The 25,269-nt window shown below is 41.3% G+C and overlaps 1 protein-coding gene across 1 annotated transcript in view; it reads right to left on the bottom strand.

The window, feature by feature from the left end:
• ACVR1C (activin A receptor type 1C) overlaps positions 1-24,687 on the bottom strand; it is a 47,702-nt gene extending 23,015 nt beyond the window's left edge. The window contains exons 1-2 of the mRNA XM_060777254.2: positions 24,423-24,687; positions 9,236-9,466 (exon numbers count right to left, since the gene is read on the bottom strand). Coding sequence (XP_060633237.2) covers positions 9,236-9,466; positions 24,423-24,498 — 307 coding nt within the window. The 5' untranslated portion in view covers positions 24,499-24,687. The remainder of the gene's footprint in view (positions 1-9,235; positions 9,467-24,422) is intronic.
• Between the last annotated feature and the right edge of the window lie 582 nt (positions 24,688-25,269).

The raw sequence follows: 25,269 nt of genomic DNA, 5'->3' as shown, positions 1-25,269 counted from the left end.
GTTTTAGAAGCTCTGTTCTAGTAAGATTGTAGAGAGGTGTCCTCTTCAGGAATCCCCAGGTCCTCCATTGCAACTCTATGAGCAACTTCCACTGCAAAAGAGTCCTAGTGAGAACATATTTTAAAAAACCACCAATAATCAAATCCTCAGAAGCTAAACCTGCAAATGTGGAGGGCCACCCTCTACATCTCAGTGTTTAATTATTCCACATTGTGATATAATGATGCAAATAAGCTGCTCCAGGTCCACAGTTAGAAATTACAGCACGACACTGTCCAGTTTTAAAACCTTCACCAGCTTAAGTATGGTTCTTACATGCCACCTATATAAAATGTGCTTGGTTCTGCACCCGCCCAATATGGTAGTTTGATGCAGAAAGGTGTATGATCTATAGGGAAAGAAATCCTCATCCCTCTGGCTGCTGAGCATTTTTCTGGAAGCAGAAGGCATCAGAGTTTTGTAATGGAGGAGTAAGTTTTGTGTATCATCTTAATTGGTGAAGGCAGTCATAACATCCAGCTTTAGACTTCCATCTCTTCACTCCCTGTGTGACCGTAAGCAGCTAGTCAGACTACTCGAGCTTTTCTAAGATCTAATTCAAAACATATTAACACTAAACCAGAGAGAAGGGCAACAGTTTGCTACACATCTAATCATCTCATTATTCTAATCAGATTGAGGAAATCCTGTTTACACTTTGGGGAGGAGGGGGGTGTTCCATTAAGATCAACACAGGATGAAATCCATACTATTTGACTACAAAAGCTGGTCCAGAAAGACAAGACTTCAAAGAACAAATAATGATAGCCCTTAGATTTGCTTGACAGGTTGTAATCTAGATTTGCTGTGACAAATGAAAACCTTAAATCAGCACTACTGTCACATTTCTGTGACCTGCTGCAACAAAACCAGAAAACCTTTAAACAGATGCATCCATCATTCATGGAATTCCAAGAGTATACTGGACATCCTTAGCTAATTTTGTTTATCGTATCAGAAGCGAACTGAGGGTACAGTTGTTATATATTTAAAAAACCACAAAGTTTAAAAAAACTTGGCATTATCCTAAATGTCCTTTTAGTAGTTGGCCACTTGGAGTGCCTCTGGTGTTGCTATAAGAAGGTACTCCATTGTGTATGTGGCAGGGATCAGACTGCATAGGTGGTCTGTGATTTGCTTTTCTCCACACTCGCATGTCGTGGACTCCACTTTGTGGCCCCATTGTAGCACCATGAGATGCAGATGGGTCTGCATCTCGTGGTGCCATAGCATAGTCTGTTCAGTGCCTTCCACATTGCCCAGTCTTCTGTGTGTCCAGGAGGAAGTCTCTCATTCACTATCAGCCATGGCTTGAGGTTCCAGGTTTTAGCCGGCCACTTTTGGACTCTCACTTGCTGAGGTGTTCCTGCGAGTATCTCTGTAGATCGTAGAAAACTATTTCTTGATGTAAAACATTGGTATGCTGGCTGATATCCAAACAGGGGAGGGGCCAGAGATGTCACCACCTTGGTCCTTTCATTATTGGCTGCTACTTTCTAGCGGATGTCAAGTGGTGCAGTATCGGCTAAACAGTATAATTTAGTATAATCCTGTTTTAGTGTGATGAGTGGTGAGATGTGTTCCACACTGGGCATGCATACTCAGCAGCAGAATAGCAAAGCACAAGGGCTGATGTCTTCACTGTGCATGGGAGAAGCCTCCCTGCAGGACTGCAACACATCCGGGCATCCCCTGGGCAACGTCTTTGTAAACGTTGCCCAGACAGCAGATTCTCTCACAGCAGAAGTGGCCAGAACCTTAGCTGATAACACAAGCATTTATAGTCCACAAAATGATATCCCAGCTGTTATATCTGTAAATACAAATTTCTATTGAAAACCAGCATCGTAAAACACAACAAAATGGAAGGGAGTACTTTAGAGAATGGTAGGAAGTATGCCTGACTTCAACTCACTGTCATTCATCTCACTAATTCTAGGAAGCTCCTTTGCACCATGTCTAAGACCAATAACCCTTGTGCTCCAACTGCATTTGACTGGAAACTGTCTTGTGAGCTGATATAGTTTTTAAAACATTATAAAATCTTTAAAAAGATTTAATTATAGAGCTGCTAATGTTTTTTGTTTGTGGCTTTCAACAAAGAACATGCAAAAGCATCCTCTGCCATTAAGTGATGGCTCCTCTGTAGTTCAGAAGGCATCACAAGATAGACTCTGTATCATCTATTTCACTATTTCAACTACCTCAACTCTTCAATGGAACAACCTGCAGCAGTCCCTTTAAGAAACAATGCAAGCAGCAAATGATATTGTTAAAATATGTATTTGAAAATAAATGGTGCCACCTCACAAACAGATATCAAAGTATCTCTCTAAAAGCAATAGAACAATGTGTGTTACATTCTTCAACAAGCTAAAAATGTGGCCTATTTAAAAATGACAAAATAAGACTCTCAAAAGTAGTCATCTTGCCAGCCTTGTGACCTGCATCCTTCAATATTTCCTAAACAAAATCACTAGTAATTTTACTAACATAGTACATTCCTCCACTCAAACCTGCATACAGTTTCAATGCTAGACTAGTTTGCATTACTGCCAAACTGCAGAACCCAACAGCACTGGAAACTGATCACATGTTAAACATCTTACAGTGCAACCCTATACCCACTTACCTTGGAATAACCCCACTGAAGTCCACAGGACATACCTCTGGACACACATGCATAGCATTGTGTTGTCAAAGAGTTGTAAAAGGAGAACGGTTGGGGGTAGGGTTCTCAGAATATGCCTTCTCAGAATAGCTTGTATAACATACTGAGAACACATGGAGCTATTTATCCTGCAACATATACAGCAGAAAAAGCAGCAGTTTCACTTTAAGCTAACACTTTGCCTTGAGAGACCACCAGAAGAGACTGAGGGTGGTTCCAGATAGCATCAAATTGCATGCTTTAGTTAGAGGCAAAAAAGGGGGGGGGGGGCTGAGAAGAGGTCCAGATACAGACCTGTTGGTCCCAGTATTTCTGCCTCCATCATCCACACTTGCAGCTTTGTTGTGAGATTTTGCAGCCCCAAAGACGGCCACCATGGGACTTCCGCTGGAAATTTTGTCAATTTTTTTTTAAAAAAACTTAAGATACAAACATATGAAGATGCAAATTATTGTATAAGTTCTGTTCCTGGGTTATATGCAGTAAGCTGCAGGGACGTTTGTGCAGACAGGGTGTTGTTCCTGGTTTGGATTTTGGGGTATGTAGTGGTATACTGAAAATGATTTCTGCCACAAAAATCTCACCAGGTAAAACCCCCATGAAGCTTCCAGAAGAATGGAAATGATCACACTTCTTCTAAAACAAATTTGGGCATTGGTAGCACTGAGGGGCTGCAAAAAAAAAAAGTCTTTTGTCAAATTTCTCCCAGCTTTGCAATAAAACTGTTTTTAAAAAGCAAACCAGAAATTATCACCTATTTCTGTGTTTACTCATTTGGAGTCATCATACATTTCAGATCTCTTGGATTATATCATCATCAATTCTAATATTAGTTTAGCATAAGAAATTCTGATACTGGAATGATCACTATGTAATCCACTGATGCATTTCAGGCCAGATTTATCCCAGACTTAAGCACACTTACTTTGAATTGAGTTCAGCAGCTTTCAATTGCACTTCCAGATTTAGATGCTTCAAGTTATATCCTTTGCAACTCTTCCAGGAGCTAAATATTTACTACCATATCTTTCCTCAGCCGAGATGAAAGGCTACTTTTGAAATCAGGCCAAAGGCCACAGGTTGCCCATTCTTGCTTTACAAAGACACACCCTTCTCCTTGTGTTATATGATGCTCACAAACCTTGGTTCATGACTAACCACATACCCTCCACCATTTCACAGATGGAAACCAAGCACATGTGGTTAAGCAACACCAGAGTGTAGTCAAGATGACAAAAGTTATTAATGAGGGAGAACAGAAACACCAAGAGAGATCACAGCAGCTTGCTTTTGCCTGAGCCCACTGGGAAGGACATCCCACTCCACATCTCCCCTGTTGAATTAATTGAGTGCAACTTTTGTATTTTGAACTCAGGTTGGCTCACTTGAAGTAAGCTGAAGACAAAGGGAGAAAGGGCAAATGGTGAGGTGAAACTGGGAGGTTTCAAAAGCAGCAGGAAAAATAGGTTCAGTAATTTCAAATTATAGGAAGGGAAAAATGTTCTACCTACTTAATTTCTAAACTTTGCATCTAATTGTATACATCTCTATCATGCTTTTCTTTCATCATATTTTAAAAACTAAATTACCACAAGCATTGCAACTTTTGCCACATAGTAGAATTGTTCAAAATGTTTGACTATTTTGATTGTCCTTTTTAGTATATTTCGTACAATATTCATTGTCATGCATGATGGCTGGCACTGTACATGTTGTTCCAAATATAGCTGAATCTGGGCTTTGTATGTATATTACCCATAAATAGTTTCATTCATTTTCTAAGAGCCTCATCCCATGAGGAGGAAAGCAGTATATTACTGTGGAGTTTAGTCTGGTGATATCTTGAAATTTTGATATTTCTAATGATAAAATGAATTGGAAAATTACCATGCCAGGCTCATGAAGCAAGATTTTGGGAGATAAATGTCTGTGCTTGTTGGAGACCGTCCATAGGAACACCCATTAGTCCACATCACTGAAGTGGCTCATCATAGGCAAATTACATACTATGTGCTTTCCCCTGCTTTATCCCATTTCCACTCAAATCATGAACTCAGAAGATTATTTCTCCCTGTCTTTTCCCCCACCTGCTTGTCTAACACTTCTAAAACAGTTCCCTGACAAAGCATCACGGGCGACAGGGGAAAGTCTCCTTTAGTCATGTGATGGCCTCCATTGTACTTCATCTCTTTAATGTTTTAGGAGTGTTTACAAATGGGGGAGGGGGGATTGCATGGGGTAACGTTCTAAGTATGCCTAATAGGAGTGTGCAATTTCTTTGTTAGTCATTGTAAGTTGGATCAAATTTGTTACATTTGTACTTACGACATCCAACACATGAGTGGCCCACACCAAAAACTTAAGAATTGAAACTTATCCAATATTTTCTCATTTGAATTTTGTAAATCTCAGAAGCCTCTTAAAGTCAGTTTCATTTTCAGTGCAAGGAAGCAAAGAAAAGCCAAAAAGGCTGCTTTTCCTCTTTAAATTAATAGCCTTTCACCATTAGAAGAGAGAAGTAGCAGGGAGAAAGCAAAGTTCACTGGGAAAGAAACTGAGAAAGGACAGAATCCTGGGAAATGTAGTTTGGGGAGGCAAGGAGCCTTATGCCAGAGAATTCAAAAGGCCCTGCCCTAAACTACTTTTCCCAGAATTCTGCTCAGCATCAGAAAGCCCCAATCAGGATAGGGGAGAGATTTGTCCCTCAATAGCAGCAGCCAGGCAGAGTTCCAATCAATTGTTGAATCTGCAGAGGGGAGGACTGATACTTCTAGTAAGTAAATCTCTGTGCTGGGCTGGGAAGAAATCCCTAAATGGAAATTATTGGTTAATACGAGAGGCATTCAGTGAGATAGCTATTGTGGCATTTAAAAAAAAAAAAGAAACGTTTTTGTCAAAACGTTAAAAAAATCCTAAAATCAGTAGATGTATGAATATTTCTGATAGTTGGGGAGGGGGGTGATCCCCTGTTATCTTGTGTCATTGTATAGAAAATTTAAGGAGAGAGCTCTTGTAGATTTTTTTTTTAGAAGAATGTTGTTTTAAAAAAATCTGTGGATAAGTGAAATGTTCTGAAACTTCATGGGCTAACAGTGGTAAATGTGTTCTACCATTATAGCAAGTTTCACCCCATTAGCTGTAAAAATGAGATATAAGGGAGCCCCTGAAATGTCTCCACTTATGCAATTACTATAATTAAAAAGTACTGAAATTTTGTTACTCTTGATATAATAACAACATCTTCAATAACAACGCTTTAGTTGCACACATTTCTGCCAAAGATTGCTGGTGCTTCAACAAATCCCAAGATTTCATAGCATTGAGCCATGGCAGTTACAGTGGTGTAAAACTCCACTAATTCTACAGTGCAGATGCACCAGAAACAACTGATGTCTTGCTCCTTAATCAGGACCTCTAACCACTACACTACCCTATTGGAATTATCCTAAACTATTTACTCCTGTTAACACACTCTGCCACCTCACTACTCACAGTAAATTCCAAATAATCTAGGAATATATTTAAAAACGCCGATCCATGCACTGCCCAACTGTTTACACTGTTTACACTTTTTACACCACAGTGATTTTCCAAGCCTATTCTCCACTTGCTGTTCTTTAACCAGTGAACAAGCTTACAAAAATCCATTGTCTTATCATGACTCTGGCATTTGTTCAGGACAGTCTTTGGTGAGGAACTTTGATCAAAAGCCCTTTAAAACTCCATAGATTTTTTTTAAAGTCCTTAAATAGTGTCCACTGAGTCACCCTCTACTTCTTAAACCTCCTGGAGTTTTTGCTCTTTCAGAAGAATTTGTCCTTCTATCTGCCTGAAAATATGGCTCCTAATAACACTTTCCACAGTTTTTCCCAGTGCAGATATTAAACATATTGTGAACCTTAGCTTTACATTGATCACTATTCACTTCTCTGGCACAGGACAGTTTTGGCACATACTACTTGAAAGTCTGTGAATTTCACATTTGTGTCAAGGCAGATACCATCTAGACCCCATTATTTGTGTAATTTTCAATTTGTCAATAAAGTATATCACTTAATCTCTTGTGATCTTATTTTACTTCATTTTCTCATATCCCCTTCCTTAATATGTAAGCTCAAACACAGGCTGATGCATCATGTCTTCTGCAATGAAGACAGATACAATTAACGTAGTAGCTTCTGTGTAATCTCTTTAGTCCCCTTTAGTATTCTTTGAACTCACCTAATGGTCTAGTTGTCTCCTAGCCAGTTTCCTGTTTATCAGAACATAAAGGATCAATGTACATAAGGATTATTATACATAAAGGATTGTGCATTATTCTTTGTGATATTTGAAGTAGGCTCCTCTAAATCTCTCAATTTGTTCACTTTCATTTCCTTGTTCGTCTGTGTTCCTTTCCATTTTATTTATTAAAGTCAAACTTTCAATTTCTGGAGGAAATCTTCTTTCTCTCAAAAAGTTTCCTTGGCACTTCATGTCAACCATACCAGTGTTACATCTAGAACTCAGTGCTATTTCTTCCAACCTATGTTATACATTCTCACTGAGGGACCATCCATACAGTACCTTTATCCCAGGAGTTCCCGGTTCAAAATGGCAGGTGGCCAAATGACATCCCCTGAAAATACCGGAGAAATCGCTACAAAACACTAAAAACCCGAGATTTTCAGTAGTGGGAATATTCTTGTTCTGGGCAACAAATGTGAGTATTCAAATCCCTTCATGTCTGTCTAGAAGAGCTCCGAGTTATATAATTTGACCAAAAATCATCGTCAAAAACTTGAATCTAATTATACATAGGTCAGTGCTGGAATAGGAACTCATTGTGGAGGCAATGATTAGAGGCACCCAATTACCCCTCCCTTGCCCCCCCCCCCCAAAAAAGGTAAGGAAAAAGAGAAGGCTTCCCTTTTGTCTCTGATTTGAACAAGAGGCAGATAATGGGTACAAACTCCTATCATCTGTTTCTTGTCACTGTCTTCATAGTGGGTTCCTATTCCAGTACTGACTTATGTATAAATAAATTTAGTTTTTGAGAATGATTTTTTTGGTCAAATTATATATTTTTAGAATTTTAAAACATTGACAGAAACTATGGAACTGGCATTCCCATTTCTCCAGTTCATGCTAATCTATGGTGGGGATCTGTGCATCCAGCTACACAGCTTGGCCAATGCACTGTTTGTCAGGTAAACAATCCTCCTTTCCTTCGCCTTCTGTCTGATTACATTGAACATTGACTTTAGGTTATGCTTACCCAATAGGAAAAACATAATCCAGCATTAAATAAACTCTATTTGAAATCCAATCCACTTTATAACTCTTGTGGCCTGATATGTCTAAATGCTGTCTGCCAAAATTCAAGGCAGCTTACAGACCTTGTACTTCTCAAATGAAAATAAAAACTATTTTCTTCCCTTGTTATCAAGCAACAGCCCAAACTGAAACATAGAGCCAAAAAGTATTAAACATTAACAGTAAAATCAACACAGTATGACAATCAAACAACCAGAGATTTTGTAGGCAATGCAACATGGTTAGAAGTTGTCAAATCATGGAAAATATATTTTCTGAACTACAACTCCCAGAATCCTCCAACTCTCATGGATAACAGCCAGATTAACTAGGGGACTCTGGGATACTTGTCTAACAAGTAAAATTTCCATGTTCTGTGGGGACTTGCTTCTGTGTGGCATGAGCTAAGGATGTTTGGCAGCTGCACCAACTTCAAAAGAAAGAAGTCTTTATCATGCAAGCTCCATCTGCCCAAGGCAACTCCCACTTATAGTCCAATCGGACTTACTCTGAAGTAAAGCAGGTGTAGGCTTGCTTTGCATTACTTCTTTGCCACTGGGGTTTTCATATGGCAGTGAGAGAGGATGAGAAACATGAAGTCATCTTGTAATACAGACACATAACAGTGGCTGGACCTGCAGATTTAATTTTTAATAGAACCTCAGAGTCTACCAATAGCACCTAAAAAGTGAAATAGTTTGGACTTACCAAAGCCAAACCACTCTTTGGTTTGGCTTTGGTTATATTCCAAACTAAAGTAGCACAATCAATTGTTGAGTAGTGCATCCATACATACGGCAGATAAATAAATTGGCTTCAATGCATACTGGATTCAAAATACAAGAAAAAAAGTTCAATCTAAACATTAGGAAGGACTTCTTGACAGTAAGAGCTGTTTTACAAAGAAATAGGCTTCCTCAGAGTGGGGTGGAGTCTCCTTCTCAGGAGGTTTTGAATCAAAACATCTGTCAGGAGTGCTTTGATCATGTATTCCTGCATGGCAGAATGGGTTTGGACTGGATGGCCTTTAGCATCTCTTCCAACTCTAGGATTCTAAGTATGATTATGTTCAATTGGACTTATTCCTGGCATAAACAAAGTACACACCCTCCAGATGCTGCCAGTCTACAATTTCCAGCATTCCCCATTATTGGCGATGCTGGTTATGGCTAAAGAGAATTGCAGTATAATAAGATCTGGAATCACAGTAAATTTCCTTGCATTTCTTACCTGTGGGCAAATGAATGGTGATGTTATTGCAGAAATCAGTATAGCAGCATTCTGTCCTGGTTATGTTCTTAGAACTGTGGCAGAAGATTTGTGCCTTCAGTTGCGGTAGGGTCACACATGCCTTTATTACCTCTTGCCGACCATTCGTTAGCATGACTGAAGTCCAACAGGCTCCCTCCGTTTCACATGTGAAGTTTGTTTTTTCACACCATTGGCACACACATGTTAGACCTGAAAAGATCATTAATAATTTGTTGAGAAAACAATGGGAAGCAAAACCACTTTTTCTGAACCTAGTCTAAGTTGCTTATCTAGTAAGAGAACAGAAAATTGAAAAGTCCTGAACAACAAAAAAATAAAGTTCCAGATTAGGGTGAAGATGTTTAGAACTTTATTCATAATCCAGTTAAATAGAGTATGTAAGTGCCTTCAAGTTGCTCATCAACCTATGGCAACCCCATTAATTACATAGGGTTTTCTCAGGCAAGAAATATTCAGGAGTGGTTTTGCCAGTTCCTTCCACCTTCCAGTTTTGCATCCAAGTGCCCTTCACACTGCCTTTTATCCCAGGATCTGATCTCAGATTATCTGCTTTAAACTGGAATATATGAGTCCCCACTGCCAGATACGCTGGGATAAACAGATAATATGGGATCAGATCCTTGGATATAGGGCCTGTCTGAAAGGGCCCTTATTTATCTGGCCAAATGCAGACATACAAGATGTCACTTGCAGTATATTGGGGGGGGGGGGGGGCACTGTTTTTATTTTGTTTTTCATTTTATCTCTATATTTTCTCTGCTCTCTTTGATTTTATTATAGAAATAAATAAAACAAAAAGAAAAGACATAGAAAATGTACATTTTCTTGTAAAAGCCTGCAGCATGCCATTTAAGTCTTAAACTTAGAAGTGATCTTCAATCCAAAGATATTTGCTTGGTTTTTCCCAGGAGGTCAGCAGATAAGTTTAATGGACTTTGAAATGACCTGTCAGAGAAACGCAGCAATGATCATGTGCTTGTTTATTGCATTTTTCTATACCATGATTTAGTGTTGAGACAAGCATTTATTTTTTGTTTTAGCCACTTATAAAATGACTCAAACCTATTTCCATGTTGTTTACAATTTAGCGTGTTTACCTAGTTCATATTAAACAAAAATATCACAAAAAAATCATTTACTGTATTAGCACATGAAAGCCCAGGTACAAAACATTGAGAGAAAATTACAGTTTTTTATGTTCCTTGTTTATCTTATCTGGTATAGAATAGATTATACAAGGGTTTGCAAATCTAATTTCCATTGGGTCCAAACACTTCTGCAGATAATGGAACTTTCAGATTGTCTACAGAGGCTACAGAAGTCTCAAATCTCAAATAATAGTCTCTCACTAATACAGCTTTGCTGTACAAATAAAAACCAAAGAAAAACTACCAAACCAAACATCATGCTGAATCTACCATCTGAAAGACAGGGCAAGACTTGTGACCTTCTGCTGGCCCTTCATCAAGCAGATTGCGATAGACATCTATGACATCTATGGTGACAGATGAGCAGCCAAGTGTCCCTCTGTAAAATAACAGTGGTTATATGTATGCACGTGCATATGTGTGTATGTTTAAAAAACATCAGTCCCATGTGAAGATAACATTGAACTATTTGTACAATAAACCTGCCATTCTATGTCTTACAAACCCTATAAACAAGACTCTTGGCCCTGTCCATCCCTTGGACAAAGCCAGTCAGCAAAACTGAGATTGAAACTCTAAAATACTTACTACACTGAAGTAGTTTTTGCTGAGTCTGACCCTTTGTCCTGGACTAGTTCAATATCTTGTATGTCATACGGGGTGGACAGTTTCATAGAGTCCTCAGTATAGTACCTATGACATTATGTTTGATACCCCTGTCATTTGCAGCTGCACCTAGTGGTACTATCAGAGGGTGTGACATCAAAATGACCATCTGTAAGACTTTTGTGCCCCATTTCTGCTGCCAGAAGACTTATCCCTGTAGTAAGATATAGCCACAAAAACATGTTCCATAAGCCCAGCATATGTGTACTGTATCAATACACATACAAGTCTAAAACTCTAATTTACTTTTTGAACCTTCAAATACACATGCACTCTAGTCAGAGTTACTATTTGTTACCAAATTACAATAACACTTTAAATAATGTGGTTTCAACTTCCTGTGCTTCAAGTGCATGCTATTATTTTCATTGCCACTTTTTTGACAATTGTGATATGGTCTGGATTGGGAGGAGGTCCATGAGGGTGACACCATCACTTACCATACTGGTTGACACCACTCCTAATGTCATCAATACTAGATAGAGTTAGTAAACTTGTGTGTGTATACCAGGCATGTAGCCGGGGGGGGGGGGGCCTCGGGGGGCTTCAGCCCCCCCGAAATTCTCATGGTGGTTCACGAAAAGGCCTTACTGGTGCATTATTTAAACTGTTATGTTTATTCATATCATGATCTGATCACCATACTCAATATATCCCATATGCATGGGGGTATTGGGGTAATGATACAAAAGATTTGCTAGGCTAGACTCTCTTTCACTCAGACTCACCCCCCCCCCCCAAAACTCAGCCCCCCGAAACTCAGCCCCCCCCCCCCGAAACGAAATCCTGGCTATGGGCCTGGTGTATACCAATTGTGAATTTCTACATTTGCTGACTTCCTACAAATATGCAACTTTGGTGCATCACCTGCTGCTATTGTGTCTTCTCTGCATCTCCTTTATTAGAACATATCTTTTATTATACACAATTTATTGCAAATAAAGATATTTTATATGTTTTACAAAGAAGGCTAAGCTCTGTGTAGGAATAGGACTGGTAGTTGTTCAGCTTTTGCATTAGTCTGCTTGCAAGATGCATTACTATCACTCACGTTTCCCAACAGATCAACTTACTATCCCTCACATGTCCCTTTTCCCAGCAGATCACTCTTAGATTATATTGCCTTCATGTCCTACATGTGAGTTTCCCACTGGCCTCTAATTCTCCACTGTGTGTGTGTTGGACTAGAAGATAATGAAGAATACTTTTGTCTAGTCCAGCCAGGTTCCTCTTATGATCTCAGGTTCTTATCTGCTAATGGGGCTATTCTCTGTGAATTCCTCTATAAGAAAAATATTTGCCTAACTAAATATATTTTAACATTTTAGTTTATAATATCTTTAGCATTTAAAAATCCTTTGAACTACAGCTGGTTAATCATTCATCTGGTCATGAAAGGAAGCTGAAATAATGGGTAGTATTTCTGATCTGAACTCTTATGAACTACACATTTGCAGTCATAACTGCTCAGTAACAAAAGAATTCTATCCCAGTAATTAGAAATTATATATCTCCTTGAGGAGAACTTGGAAAGTTTAGCAACATTTCAAATAATCTCAAAGAAGCAGAATACTTGGGGCCAATCTTTAAAAAGCCTTTGATATGACCAAGCTTTTTCATAACTCTTTATCTGACTTTCAAGTTAGCTGGGTATATTTAGCATGGAAAAGGGATGGTTAAGAAGTGACATGACAGCTCTGTTTAAATATCTGAAAAGACGTCACACTGCAGATGAAGCAAGCTCCTTCAAAGCCTGGAACATGGAGCAATGGATTCAAACTACAGAAAAAGACTTTCCACCAAAACATTAGAAAAAACTTCCTGGTGGATAGAGTTGCTCGGCTCAGGGTGCTTTGCGGTGTAGTGGAGTCTCCTTCTTGGAAGGTTTTTAAACAGAGGCTGGATGGCCATCTGTCGGAAGTGCTTTGAGTATCCCAGCATAACATGGAATTGGATGGTATGATCCTTGTGGCATCTTCCAGCTCTACAATTCTGTATCTCTGTGACATTCAAGTTCATAAGTGTATATTATTGTTGTTGTTTATTCGTTCAGTCGCGTCAGACTCTTTGTGAACTCATGGACCAGCCCATGTCAGAGCTTCCTGTCGTTCGTGGTCACCCCCAGTTCCTTCAAGGTCAAGCCAGTCACTTCAAGGATGCTATCCATTCATCCTGCCCTTGCTCGGTCCCTCTTCCTTTTTCCTTCCATTTTCACAAGCATCATTCTCTTCTCCAAGATTTCCTGTCTTCTCATTATGGGACCAAAGTACTTCATCTTTGCCTCTAATATCCTTCTCTCCAATGAGCAGTGGACATTATTTCCTGGAGTATCGACTGGTTTGATCTTTTTGGGATTCAAGTCACTCTCAGAATTTTCCTCCAGCACCACAGTTCAAAAGCGTCTATCTTCCTTCGCTTAGCCTTCCTTATGATCCAGCTCTCACATCCATAGGTTGCCACAGGGAATACCATTGCTCTAACTTCGTTGCCAGAGTGATGTCTCTAGTCGTCACTATTTAATGTGTATTACTTGTTAAAATTTCATGCAGGCAAACACTGGAACAGATAATGGGCCACCCACAGTTTCCAGCATCTTTCTGTTCAAAATTCAAACATACATAGATTTCAACACAAAATATGAAACACTTTGTAATTGTGGGTTGGAAACCAATGGATGCCTCCTGCTGACTAAACAGAAGATTGGGAAAAGTTGTAGAAACCCATGGGATTGGGGTCTTTTATACTGAACATATTTTTCTCAGCCCCCTGCTGTTGAAGGAACTGCTCTAAAATCAGTTTGAAGGGGATTGCAGCAGAAAAGAGAGCTCATACCAACCCGTTTACACTGCATTCTTCCTTTCTGTGAAGGATGAGCAATACTTCCTACAGCCTAGGATTTCCACAATACATACAGAAACCTTAATCTTCATGCTCTTTCCCACTATACCTTTATGGCACAATGAGTCCATACTAAATGCCTCTTACATCCTATGGATTTGTTATCTAGTGAGGCACCAAAGCAGCTCGTCGGATGCTAATTCTAAAAGTCCCTTCTTACACTGCATATCCCAGGATTCCATGGGACAGAACTATGGAAGTTAGTGGAATCACAGCACTATAATTATGAAGTGTGAAAAGGATCCTAACATGGGGCTACTTAGGGTCTAACATGGAGAGGAGTCAACAGGTACAGTATTGAATCCTAGTACCAGAGGAGGGGATGTAGCTCAGCAGGAAAAATCATGCTTTGGCCACAGAAGATGACAAATTCACTGGCATGACTATTTTTTTTTAAAGTGGCAAAAAGAAGATAAAGTGGTAGATGAGAAGAAAGAGTTCTGCCTCATATCCTTAAAAACCATAGCTGGCACAACTTAACATAGTACATAGAATTATTGTTATTATTATTATCATTATCATCATCATCATCATCATTAGTATTATTATTCGGCGTAGTGGACCACTGGCTTGATGTACTATAACGCATTTGTCCACAGGACTGATAATAACATGAATTGGCTCTCAGATGAAAGTAAATATATATGTATGTGCTGTCAAGCTCGTCCGTCAAGTATGCATAGAATGCATAGAAGTACTGAATTACAAATGTTGCTCCTTGCAATGAAAGATAATTACACAAAGGCCATTACACTCACATATATTTAAAGTACCATACATCCCAAGAGCGCACAATATGAAATCAAAACAACAGCTTAAGGCCAATCACAGTTCTTGTTCAAAGTCCTTTGCAATAAGGAACTGACACTAAATAAAAGAGGGTGCCTGCAAAGCTGAAAGGTTGTGTTATAAGTAGGTGATGTAACAACAAAAAGCACAGCACCATTATTTCTAGAATTGGCAACTGCAAATGTAGAATTCACTCCTTTTGGGAGATTCCTAGAAATCACCCCTATGTAATACATGACCACACAAAAATAATGGCCAGGTTGCATAGGACAGTGGTGTCAAACTTGTGGCCCTCCAGATGTTTTGGATTTCAGATCCCAAAATCTCTGGCCATTGAACAAACTGGCTATGGCTTCTGGGAACCAGAGGGACAAACATCTGGAGTGCCACAGGGTTGACACCTCTGGGAAAGCCTTAGGAAAAAGCATGGGCAGCAAATGGTGAATGCAGCCATGAGTCACCTCATTTCATGTTACAGTAGTTGTAAAGGTGGCTGAAGGAGTAACAATTCACTCAGTGAAGCAACAGTACCAATTTGGTCCAGACTGGCTCTGGTTTTATGAGATAGTGTAGACACAGAGTATATCTACAAAGATTCATGCCAAAATAAAAAATAGTCTTAAAGGTGCTGCCACGTTCCTTGTTTTTTCTCCTTTTTCTCTTTTTTAATGCTAAAATATGAAGATACTTACAAGTGCAATATGTACTTAGAGCTGCCCTCTGTGTGATGAGTGTAGTTTACTCACAAGTAAGTCTGCATAGGGCATCCTTTACTATTCTTGGAGGGCTCAACATCAGTTCTTGCTTTAGTATTTCTACGTGCATAATCATGAAGTATACCTCTGATGTGTTAAATTCCCAAGAATCTCAACTACACAAGAATACACATCTGGAATACTGTGTCCAATTCTGGGGACTGCAATTTAAGGGAGATGTTGACAACCTGAAATGTGTCCAGAGAAGGGCACATTAAAATGATCAAGGGTCTGGAGAAGAAGCCCTATGAGAAGCAGCTTAAAGAACTGGGGATATTTAGCTTCCAGAAGAGAATGCTGAAAGGAGACATGAAGGTCATATATAAATATGTGAGGGAAAGTTATAAGGAGAAGGGAGCAGGCCCTGGAGACTAGGATGCGGAACAGTGGCTTCAAACTACAGGAAAGGAGATTCCACCTGAACATTAGGAAGAACTTCCTAATGGTGAGAGCAGTGGAACTCTCTGTCCTGGAGTATGGTGGAGGCTCCTTCTTTGGAGTCTTTTAAACAGAAGCTGGATGGCCATCTGTCGGGGGTGCTTTGAATGCAATTTTTGTGCTTTTGGGCAGGGGGTTGGTTGGACCGAATGGCCCATGAGGTGCCTTCCAACTCTATGATTCTATAATTCTATAATTCTATGATTCTAAGAGTCTTGGTAGTCCAATATTTCCAGATTATATTTGGAAGAGATCGGCTCTCCCCAGCCTAGTCTTGAGCCACCCTGGCCCCCATTCTGTCAAGGATCTCATAGAAAATACTCACAGAGAGAGATAAATAGCCCCCCTCAGAAAACAGGGCCAGAAAGAGGAAGAGGAAGCATAAGGAGGACACAGAGAAAGAGCTTGCCACCCATCCCAAGTTTCATTTACACCTCCAGTGCCTCCCTTATATTTTGTACCAACATACCCAATGAAGGTCTTGAAGAACTCAAATGCCTACCCTAATTTTAGTTTGGAAATACATTCCTAACAACACTCTCAAATCAGGAACAACTGGCATCAAATTACTTTTGAACAAAATGTAATGCTAAGATATTCCCTTTTTCAAGAATATTTCCAAGCTGTAGGCATTTCCAAACTATTCAAATCTATCAGTTTTTTAAGAGGCAGGAAGTTTGTTTGCTACCGATGCCTTGCCTTCTCTGTTCCCGCATCGACTTTCAGGGTATCTCCAAATATCTGAGGGAAACATGGGCATACAAAGCCTACCTGAGCATACTCAGGGCCCTTCCACACAACCATATAACTCAGAATATCAAGACAGAACATCCCACAATATATGCTTTGAACTGGGTTATCTGAGTCCACACTGACATTATTCAAACACTGACATTATCCACCCTGGAAAGAAAAGGAGCTCAGGAGGCAAGATGGGAAAAAGCTAGAGCACGCAAGTTACACTTTTCCCCTCAAGTTCTAGGGAGTTCTGTGATAAAATGAAACATAACACAACATTGGGTTCTCTCTGGGCCATTCCATACAGCCATATAATTCAGATAATCAAGGCAGAAAATCCCATAATATGTACTTTGGACTGGATGATCAGAGGGCGCAATATAACTCCCGCAATAAAGAAGGGGCGGTCCAGATGACGTCCTGGACAATCCCGAATTAATTCCCCACAAACCAGGAAAACCCTAGTTTGTATATTCCAGTTCAAAGCAGATAATGTGGGGTTTTATTCAGCTGTGTGGAAAGGGCCTCTGTGTCCAATTAATCATCCTTGAGTATATGTGTGTGTTTAAAAAGATGCCATCGCTGTTCAGATAGTCACTTCTAACTCTTAACACTTTTACTCCATATGAGGTAAAGTTAAATGGACTTGTTGTTTTTTTCTGCCCAAGACCCCAGTATGATAACAACTTGGGACTGACCTAGTCCACTTAATAGCTTTTGGCTGATTATTCCCACTAAAACCTAATTGACCCAGTTCTTTAATATATTCATTGATAATAATTAAGTGCATTAAGCTTCTTAACATCTCTGAGAAACAGTAATGAAGGCACAGCAGCCACAAACAGCTGTCAGAGCTATAGGGACAATATGCTAAAGGAAGAATAGGGGGATGCGTGGATTATATATTTGTTAAAGAAAAAATGTTTAAACACATTGTAATGGGAAATATTATGAATGAGTGCAGGTGAGCTGTGAGTGAGGAGAAAAAAGTCAGGCTTAGCGACCCCGCTGAATTATGCAATGACTCTCTGTAGGACACAGGCTTGTCACGTACATTCACAGGCAAACATGCTTTCTGGCCTTTATGTCGCACCTTTTGTTTAAGAAGATTAGAATTTGAACATGCAGGATGGAGCTAAGCAACGGCAAGAGGGGGAAGTCCCTTGCCAGCGCTATGATTTTTCAAGAGACACACCCCAGTCTATCTCGAAGCTCAGAGCTCACTCATGCACAAACACTTGCTCAAGTGTATTCATAAAATTTCCCTCCAAAAATTGAGCCACAGAGACCTGTCTCAAACTTTTCTCAATGGAGCAGTGAGGACATAAATGTAGAAGTAATTTAATGGAGTGTGGTGTTCTTACTTTAACTGTGGATGGCAATGCAAGCCTCTACGTTGCATGACAACCTTTGGCCAAAGAAACACCTGGACCATTCGTCGCAGCGGTGAAGCCTGTGGCTTATCGGTGAGACCTGTGGCTTATCATCGCCACGGAAGTGTGAAATATTGAACTAGGGGAAAGATACCATTCTCTGCTGATGTCAGCTGCCATATTTTTTTTAAAAGGGGGAGAAGACAAGCACAAAGCTTCTGACAAATTCCCACATAAGGAGAAAGGTAGTATGATTGTTAGATAGAGAGATAGATAGATAGATAGATAGATAGATAGATCAGATAGATAGGGCACTTCCACACAACCCTATATCCCAGAATATCAAGGCATAAAATCCCACATTATCTGAGTATGGACTGAGACCCCTCCCACTCAGCTGAATAAAACTCACAATTTCTGCTTTAAACTGGAATATATGGCAGTGTGGGCTCAGATAACCCAGTTCAAAGCAGAGATCGTAGGATTTTCTGCCTTGATATTCTGGGTTATGTGGCCGTGTGTAAGGGCCCTCAGATAAAGTTACTCAATTCAAAGCAGATAATGTGGGATTTTCTGCCTTGATATTCTGGGATATAGGGCTGTGTGGAAGGGCCCATAGACAATAGCCTCAGTAGACCTCAAAGTGGACAAAAAAATTGGTGAAATCTCCTGAAGCCAGTATTCCCAGCAGTTATGCAAAATAAGGAAAGATCTACAGATTTTCTAACTTTATATGATCTATTACAAAATTCAGGTTTGCTTCTTCACAGCCATATAACCCAGCATATCAAGGCAGATAATCCATATTATCTGCTTTGAACTGGATTATCTGAGTCCACATGTGGATTTCAATGTGGATTTTATACAGCTGTGTGGAAGGGGCCAGAGTGGCCTTGGAAAAGTCACAAACTCTCAGTCTCAGGGCCTTTCCACACAGCCATATAACCCAGATTATCAAAGCAGGATAATCCACAATAGCTGCTTTGAACTGGAATATCTGAGTCCACACTGCCATATATCCCAGTTCAATGCAGATAATGTGAGATTTTATTCAGCTGTGTGGAAGGGGCATCCGAGAAAGGCAACTTCCTTCTGAATAAATCTTGCCTGTGATAGGGTCATTTTACAATTGCCATATATCAGAAGTGACTTTGAAAGCACACAACAACAAATATACAATCACTTATCTGTAGCATGTGTTGTCCAATCTTATACAAGGGCCATGAATAGAGAACCAGCCCAAAGTAATAAGGGAACAGAAGTGGCTGCCTGAAGCAGAAAAGATCTAGGAGGAACTGGTCCTTCAAAGAGACCCAGTCTTTGGATAATGTGACACAGAAGAATCTGTACCCACCAACACACACCCCATGCCTGTTCATAACCCACTGTCACTCCAATGACTGTACCAAATTCATTTCCATACATCATACTGTAAGTATTCCTGCTTTGCTCAGGTTCTTGCTCCACACAAGTAAAAGTGATGGCTGTTGAAGGGGGCACAACTTGGAAAAGTGAGAACGCCACCAACATTTAACAAGAAAAGGGGGAGCAGCCTAATTGAGTAGCTTGGAGCAGCAAAAACATTTGAAGACCAGTTGTAATGATGAAGGGAAAACCCAAATGGCTCCCCCCCCCCCCCCCCGCCCCTCATGGTTCCCAACCTTTGGCCCTCCAGGTGACTTGGACTTCAGCTCCCAGAATTCCTAACAGTTGGACATACTGGCTGGGGGCTTCTGGGAGTTGAAGTCTCAAAATCCTTAGGGACCAAAGGTTGGGAACCACTGCCAAGCTTGGAAGAGGATGGGTTTGTTTCTACAAAGTTGCTATTTTCATTTCAAGGCAATCTTCCAATGATACCAAGGGAAGAGGTCATTTCCCTCCTCACAGAATTTTGGCAGAGTTATTCCATCTGCATTACAAGAAGCATGCACATTCATTATGTACATTACAGAAAATATACATTCACTGCATTGGCTCTATGAATATTGATCTCATATTCTATGTCCTTTATTGATGTTGTCATGTGCCTTGATTCTGACTTATCCTAGGATTTTCCTATTTCTTCATAGGAGGTTTCCCCTTGCCTTCATCAGAGGCTGAGAGAGTGTGACTTGCCCAAAGTCCTCCTTTGAGTTTCTTTCCAAGTCCCATTCCAACATTCAGACCACTACACTGTGCTGGTTTCTATTTCCTTAGACAGCTTTCTTCTAAGATGGATCACCACAGCCTCACATAACTATCTTCAATACACTGGGTTGCTGTAGGTTTTCCGGGCTACATGGCCATGTTCCAGAAGCATTATCTCCTGATCTTTCACCCACATCTCTGACAGGTATCCTCAGAGGTTGTGAGGTCTGTTGGAAACTAGGCAAGTGGGGTTTATATATCGGTGGAATGTCCAAGATGGGAAAAAGAACTCTGGTCTGTTTGAGTCAAGTGTGAATGCTGCAATTGATCACCTTGATTAGCATTGAAAAGCCTTGCAGCTTCAAGGCTTGACTGCTTCCTGCCCAGTGGAATCCTTTGTTGGGAGGTCTTAGCTGGCCCCAATTGTTTATTGTCTGGATTTCCCCTGTTTTTGAGTGTTGTTCTTTCTGTACTGGCCTGATTTTAGAGGGTTTTTTAAAATACTGGTAGCCAGATTTTGTTCATTTTCATGGTTTCCTCCTTTCTGTTGAATTTGTCCACATGCTTGTGGATTTCAATGACTCTCTGTGTAGCCTGACATGGTGATTGTTGAAGTGGTCCAGCATTTCTGTGTTCTCAAATAATATGTTGTGTTCAGGTTGGTTGATTGAGTGCTCTGTTATGGCTGGTTGAATTAGTCTTCAGTGCCTTTCATGTTCCTTGATTCATGTTTGGGCAATGCTGTGTTTGGTAGTTCCTATGTAGACTTGCCCTATACCTATAAGGAGTCTACCATATAGCTAGTCCCTATACAGTAGACTCCTGCAGAGGTGAGAGGATCTCTCTTGTCCTTTGCTGAATATAGCATTTGTTGGATTTTCTTAGTGAGTCTGTAGATCATTTGTAGGTTGTGTTTTTTCATCAGCTTCCCAATGCGGTCAGTAGTTTCCTTAATGTATGGTAAGAGCATAGTAAAAACACTTTTCCTCTGGGTGTATCTTTGTCTTTACTCTTGTGGCTTGTTCTCGGTCTTCAATACACTTTATAAATGCCCTGTAAGAAACTTCTTGTTCACACAGACCCACACACATCCCATTTTCTTTCATATGCCTGACTGCCTCTGGCACTAGAGAACCAAATTCATCCCATCCTTTCACGCATAGTCTTATTGGTTTTTAATAATGCAGGAGACATAACACTTTGGGGGGGGGGGGGGATAAAAATATGCTTCTGATCCCAGTGTGAAGCAGTAATAATATCAAAGGATATGCAGTGCACAGTTACCACTTAGCAAGAGCCAACACCTTGCTCTGCGCACCTCTGCACTGTAGAATGAATGCAGTTTGACACCTTAACTGCCCTACCACAATGCTTGGGTATCCTGAGATCAGGTCTTAAGGCCTCTCTGGTTCCTCACCAAATTACCAGTCCTAGGATTCCATAGCATTAAGTTATAGAAATCAAAGGGGTGTCAAACTGCATTCATTCTGCAGTGTAGAAGCCCCTGGGGATGTAACTCCTGGCGTTGGAAGCAGTCAGGGAGCAGTTTTGAAATAAAAGACAGGTCCTTTTAAAAAAAAACCTTTTTGCTGCCAACTGCGGCTGTCCTTTGCCCTCAAAGCTGTAAACTGCCGCCACCCTGAGTTTATATTCAAGTGAATTTCATCAGGATCCAATTTGGATTGGCTCCTCAGTGCAGAGGCTTTTAAAAGACAGTTGTGCCATTGTCAGAGAGAGTTTACTTATCAACGTATCCTAAACTTTTCTTTTCTAACAGATGGTCTATTACTGTAGAACAAATGCAGTTTGACACCACTTGAACTGCCCTGGCTCAATGCTATGGAATTCTGGGAACTGTAGATTGGTGAGGCACCCACACTCTTTGGCAGAGAAGGCTCAAGATCTGGTAAAACTACAACTCCCATGAGACCACAGCATTGAGCCATGGCCAGGGGCAGCTCAACCCATTACGCAAAGTAAGCATTCGCAGTATAGATTTTGCCCAGGGGCACTCTTGAGGCACTCTTGAGGGAAACTAGACCTTGACATGTGCAAGTTGTAGTTACTGGGATGCATAGTTCACCTACAATCAAAGAGCATTCTGAACTCCACCAGTGATGGAATTGAACCAAATATGGTACACAGAGCTCCCATGACGAACAGAAAATCTATATCAATTATTGGTTGGGGGGGGGGGGGAAGCACCAAAATACTGTTTGCTTACCATTGAAAATTACTTAGGGCCACCTCTGGCCACTGCGATGACAGTGATGTCATACAGCATTCATTCAATAGTATAAATGCGCCCCTGGCTAGTCCTGGACTTCTCTTTTGGGATAAATGAGTTACCTGCAGTGTAGAATTCATGAAGTTTGACACCACTTCAAATGCCATGGTTCAGTGCTATGAGATCATGGAAGTTAATACTTTCACCAGGTTTTTCCCTTCTCTGCCAGAGAGTGCTCTTGCCACACCAAAATACAACTCCCAGGATTCTGTAGCATGAAGCCATGACTTTTAAAGTGGTGTCAAACTACATTGATTCTACAGGAAAGAAGCAAAGTTACCCCAGCATGCGTCTTTCTTAGGAGAGGAAAGCAGGATATAAATATACATAACAACAACAACAACTAGCTTCTCAGATCACCGGCACCCATGGGGTTGCTAGATGCCAGATATATGTAGCCTCTGGTTGCTTGAGAGTTAGTATTAAAAAAAGGAAATAATACTATTTCCCATGCTAATAATATTATTATGTCCCATATCATAAACTCTGTATTAACATGATATTAACATTGGAATACAGTAATTCAAAGCAAATAAACACACATTTAAATTAACGTATTATAAAAAAGAGGGGAGTATTTTATTTTTTTAAATGCTTTTGATTTTGTTGCTTGAGAGTTCTAGTTGTTTGAGTTCCAGTTAATGGACTCTACTGCAAGAAGAAGAGGAGGAGGAGGAGGAGGAGGAGGAGGAGGTAGAAAAAGCGGAGGAGGATGAAGGGGAAGAAGATGAAGAAGAAAAAGAGGAGGAAGAGGAAGAAGTAGAAAAAGGAAGAGGAAGAGGAAGAAAAGGAGGAGGAAAAGATGAAAAAGAGGAGGAAGAAGAGGAAGACGAGGAAGAGGAAGAAGAGGAGGAGGAGAAGATGAAGAAGAGGAGGAAGAAGAGGAATAGGAGGAAGAATAAGATGAAGAAGAGGAGGAGGAAGAGGAGCATGAAGAGGAGGAAGAGGAATGAGGAGGAAGAAGTAGAAATGGGGGAGGAAGAAGAGCAAGATAAAGTGGAGGAGGAAGAGCAAGAAGTAGAAAAAGAGGAGGAAGCAGAAGAAGAGGAAGAACAAGAGGACTAAGAACAGAAGAGGATGAAGAGGAAGAATAAGAGGAGAACAAGAGGAGGAGAGGAGGAAGAAGAGGAGGAAGAGGAAGAATAAGGAGGAAGGGAAGGAGGAAGAAGAAGAAGGGGAAAAGGAGGAATAGGAGGAGGAAGAGGAGGAACAGCAAGAGGTGAAGGAAGATAAGGGAGAAGGAGGAAGAGGAGGAAGACGAGGGGGAAGAGGAAGGGGAAGAGGAGGAAGAAGAGGGGGAGGAAGAAGAAGAGGAGGAAGAGAAGGAGAAAGAGGAAGAGGAGGAAGAAGAATAAGAGAAGTAGGAAGAGGAGGCAGAAAAAGAGGAGGAGGAGGAGGAAGACGGGAAAGAGGAAGAGGAGGAAGAGGAAGAAGAGGAGGAAGAGGAAGAATAAGGGGGAAGGGGAGGAGGAAGAAGAAGAAGAAGGGGAAGAGGAGGAGGAAGAAGAAGAATAGGAGAACAGCAGGAGGTAAAGAAAGATAAGAGGAGGAGAAGGAAGAGGGGGAAGAGGAAGAGGAGGAATAAGAGCAGGAAGATGAAGAAGAGGGGGAGGAAGAAGAAGAGGAAGAGAAGGAGGAAAAGAAGGGGAGGAAGTGAAGGAGGAAGAGTAGGAAGAAGAAGAAGAGAAGTAGGAAGAGGAGGTGGAAAAAGAAGAGGAGGAGGAAGAGAAAGACGGGAAAGAGGAAGAGGAGGAGGAAAGGAGGAAGAGGACATAACACTTTCGAGTTGGCCAAAGGCGAGGGTGTCTCTGAGCATATGCAGAGAGCGAATCCTCCCGGCCGGGCGTCGCTGCCTGCCTCTCCAAGGGGACCACAGGAGCAGCACCAACTCCGGAGGCTGAACCCCGGGGCCGAGTCAAGTGTTACCTGTGCAGAGGAAGGTGCCGGCGGAGAGGAGCAGGAGCCCCGCGGCGCAGAGCCGGGACGGGAGCGCTGTCCGCATGGCCGCACATGGGAGAAGCCCCGCAGGTGGGAGAGCGCCTCGGAGGAGAAGGGGAAAGAAGGCAGAGCCAAGGCAAGGGCCGGCCGAGGGAGCAGCCCGGAGGAGCCCTCCCTCCCTCGCTCGCTCTCCTTCTGCCTCTCCTCCGTGGCCCCGTGGCCCCTTTGCCGAGCTCTGGAGGCAGGAGGCACTTCTCCCGGCTCAAAGGCAAGGGAGGGAGGGGAGCTGCGCCTCCAGCTCCGCCTTGCCAACACACACACACACAACACACACCCCTTTGCCCAGCTGTGAGGGCTTGCCTCTCAGGGTGCATCTACACTGTGGGATGAATGTAGTTTGACCCCACTTGAACTGCTATGGCCTTTGGCGAGTCACCAGCACTCTTAGGCAGGAACTGTCAGGGCCCTCATTCCATAGCACCCGGCTATCCCAATCCAAGTGGGGTCAAACTGCATTCATTCTACTGTGTAAATGCACCTGGGCTCCAACAGGCAGGGTTTTCGCTCCCATCACAGACTGTTGTTGGTTCTCTAAAGTTCAGTTTGCAAACTGGACCACTGCAAAGTCCATTGTTGCCATGTGCTGGCTCACCAAAGGTCACAAAGTTGGGTTTCCATGGCTGAGTGGGGACTAGAGTTGTCATCCAATGCTCAAACCATGATGGGGGCTCTCTAAAGTCCTCGTCCCAGACTGCGGTTGTAGTGTGCCTTCCAAGTCATTTCCAACACATGCAAACTCTAAAGAGAGTCTATTGTTGGGTTTGGAAAGGCTAAG

Source organism: Anolis sagrei, chromosome 1 (genome assembly GCF_037176765.1).
Source record: "Anolis sagrei isolate rAnoSag1 chromosome 1, rAnoSag1.mat, whole genome shotgun sequence".
NCBI lineage: Eukaryota > Metazoa > Chordata > Lepidosauria > Squamata > Dactyloidae > Anolis > Anolis sagrei.
This window is presented reverse-complemented; position numbering and strand designations above follow the sequence as displayed.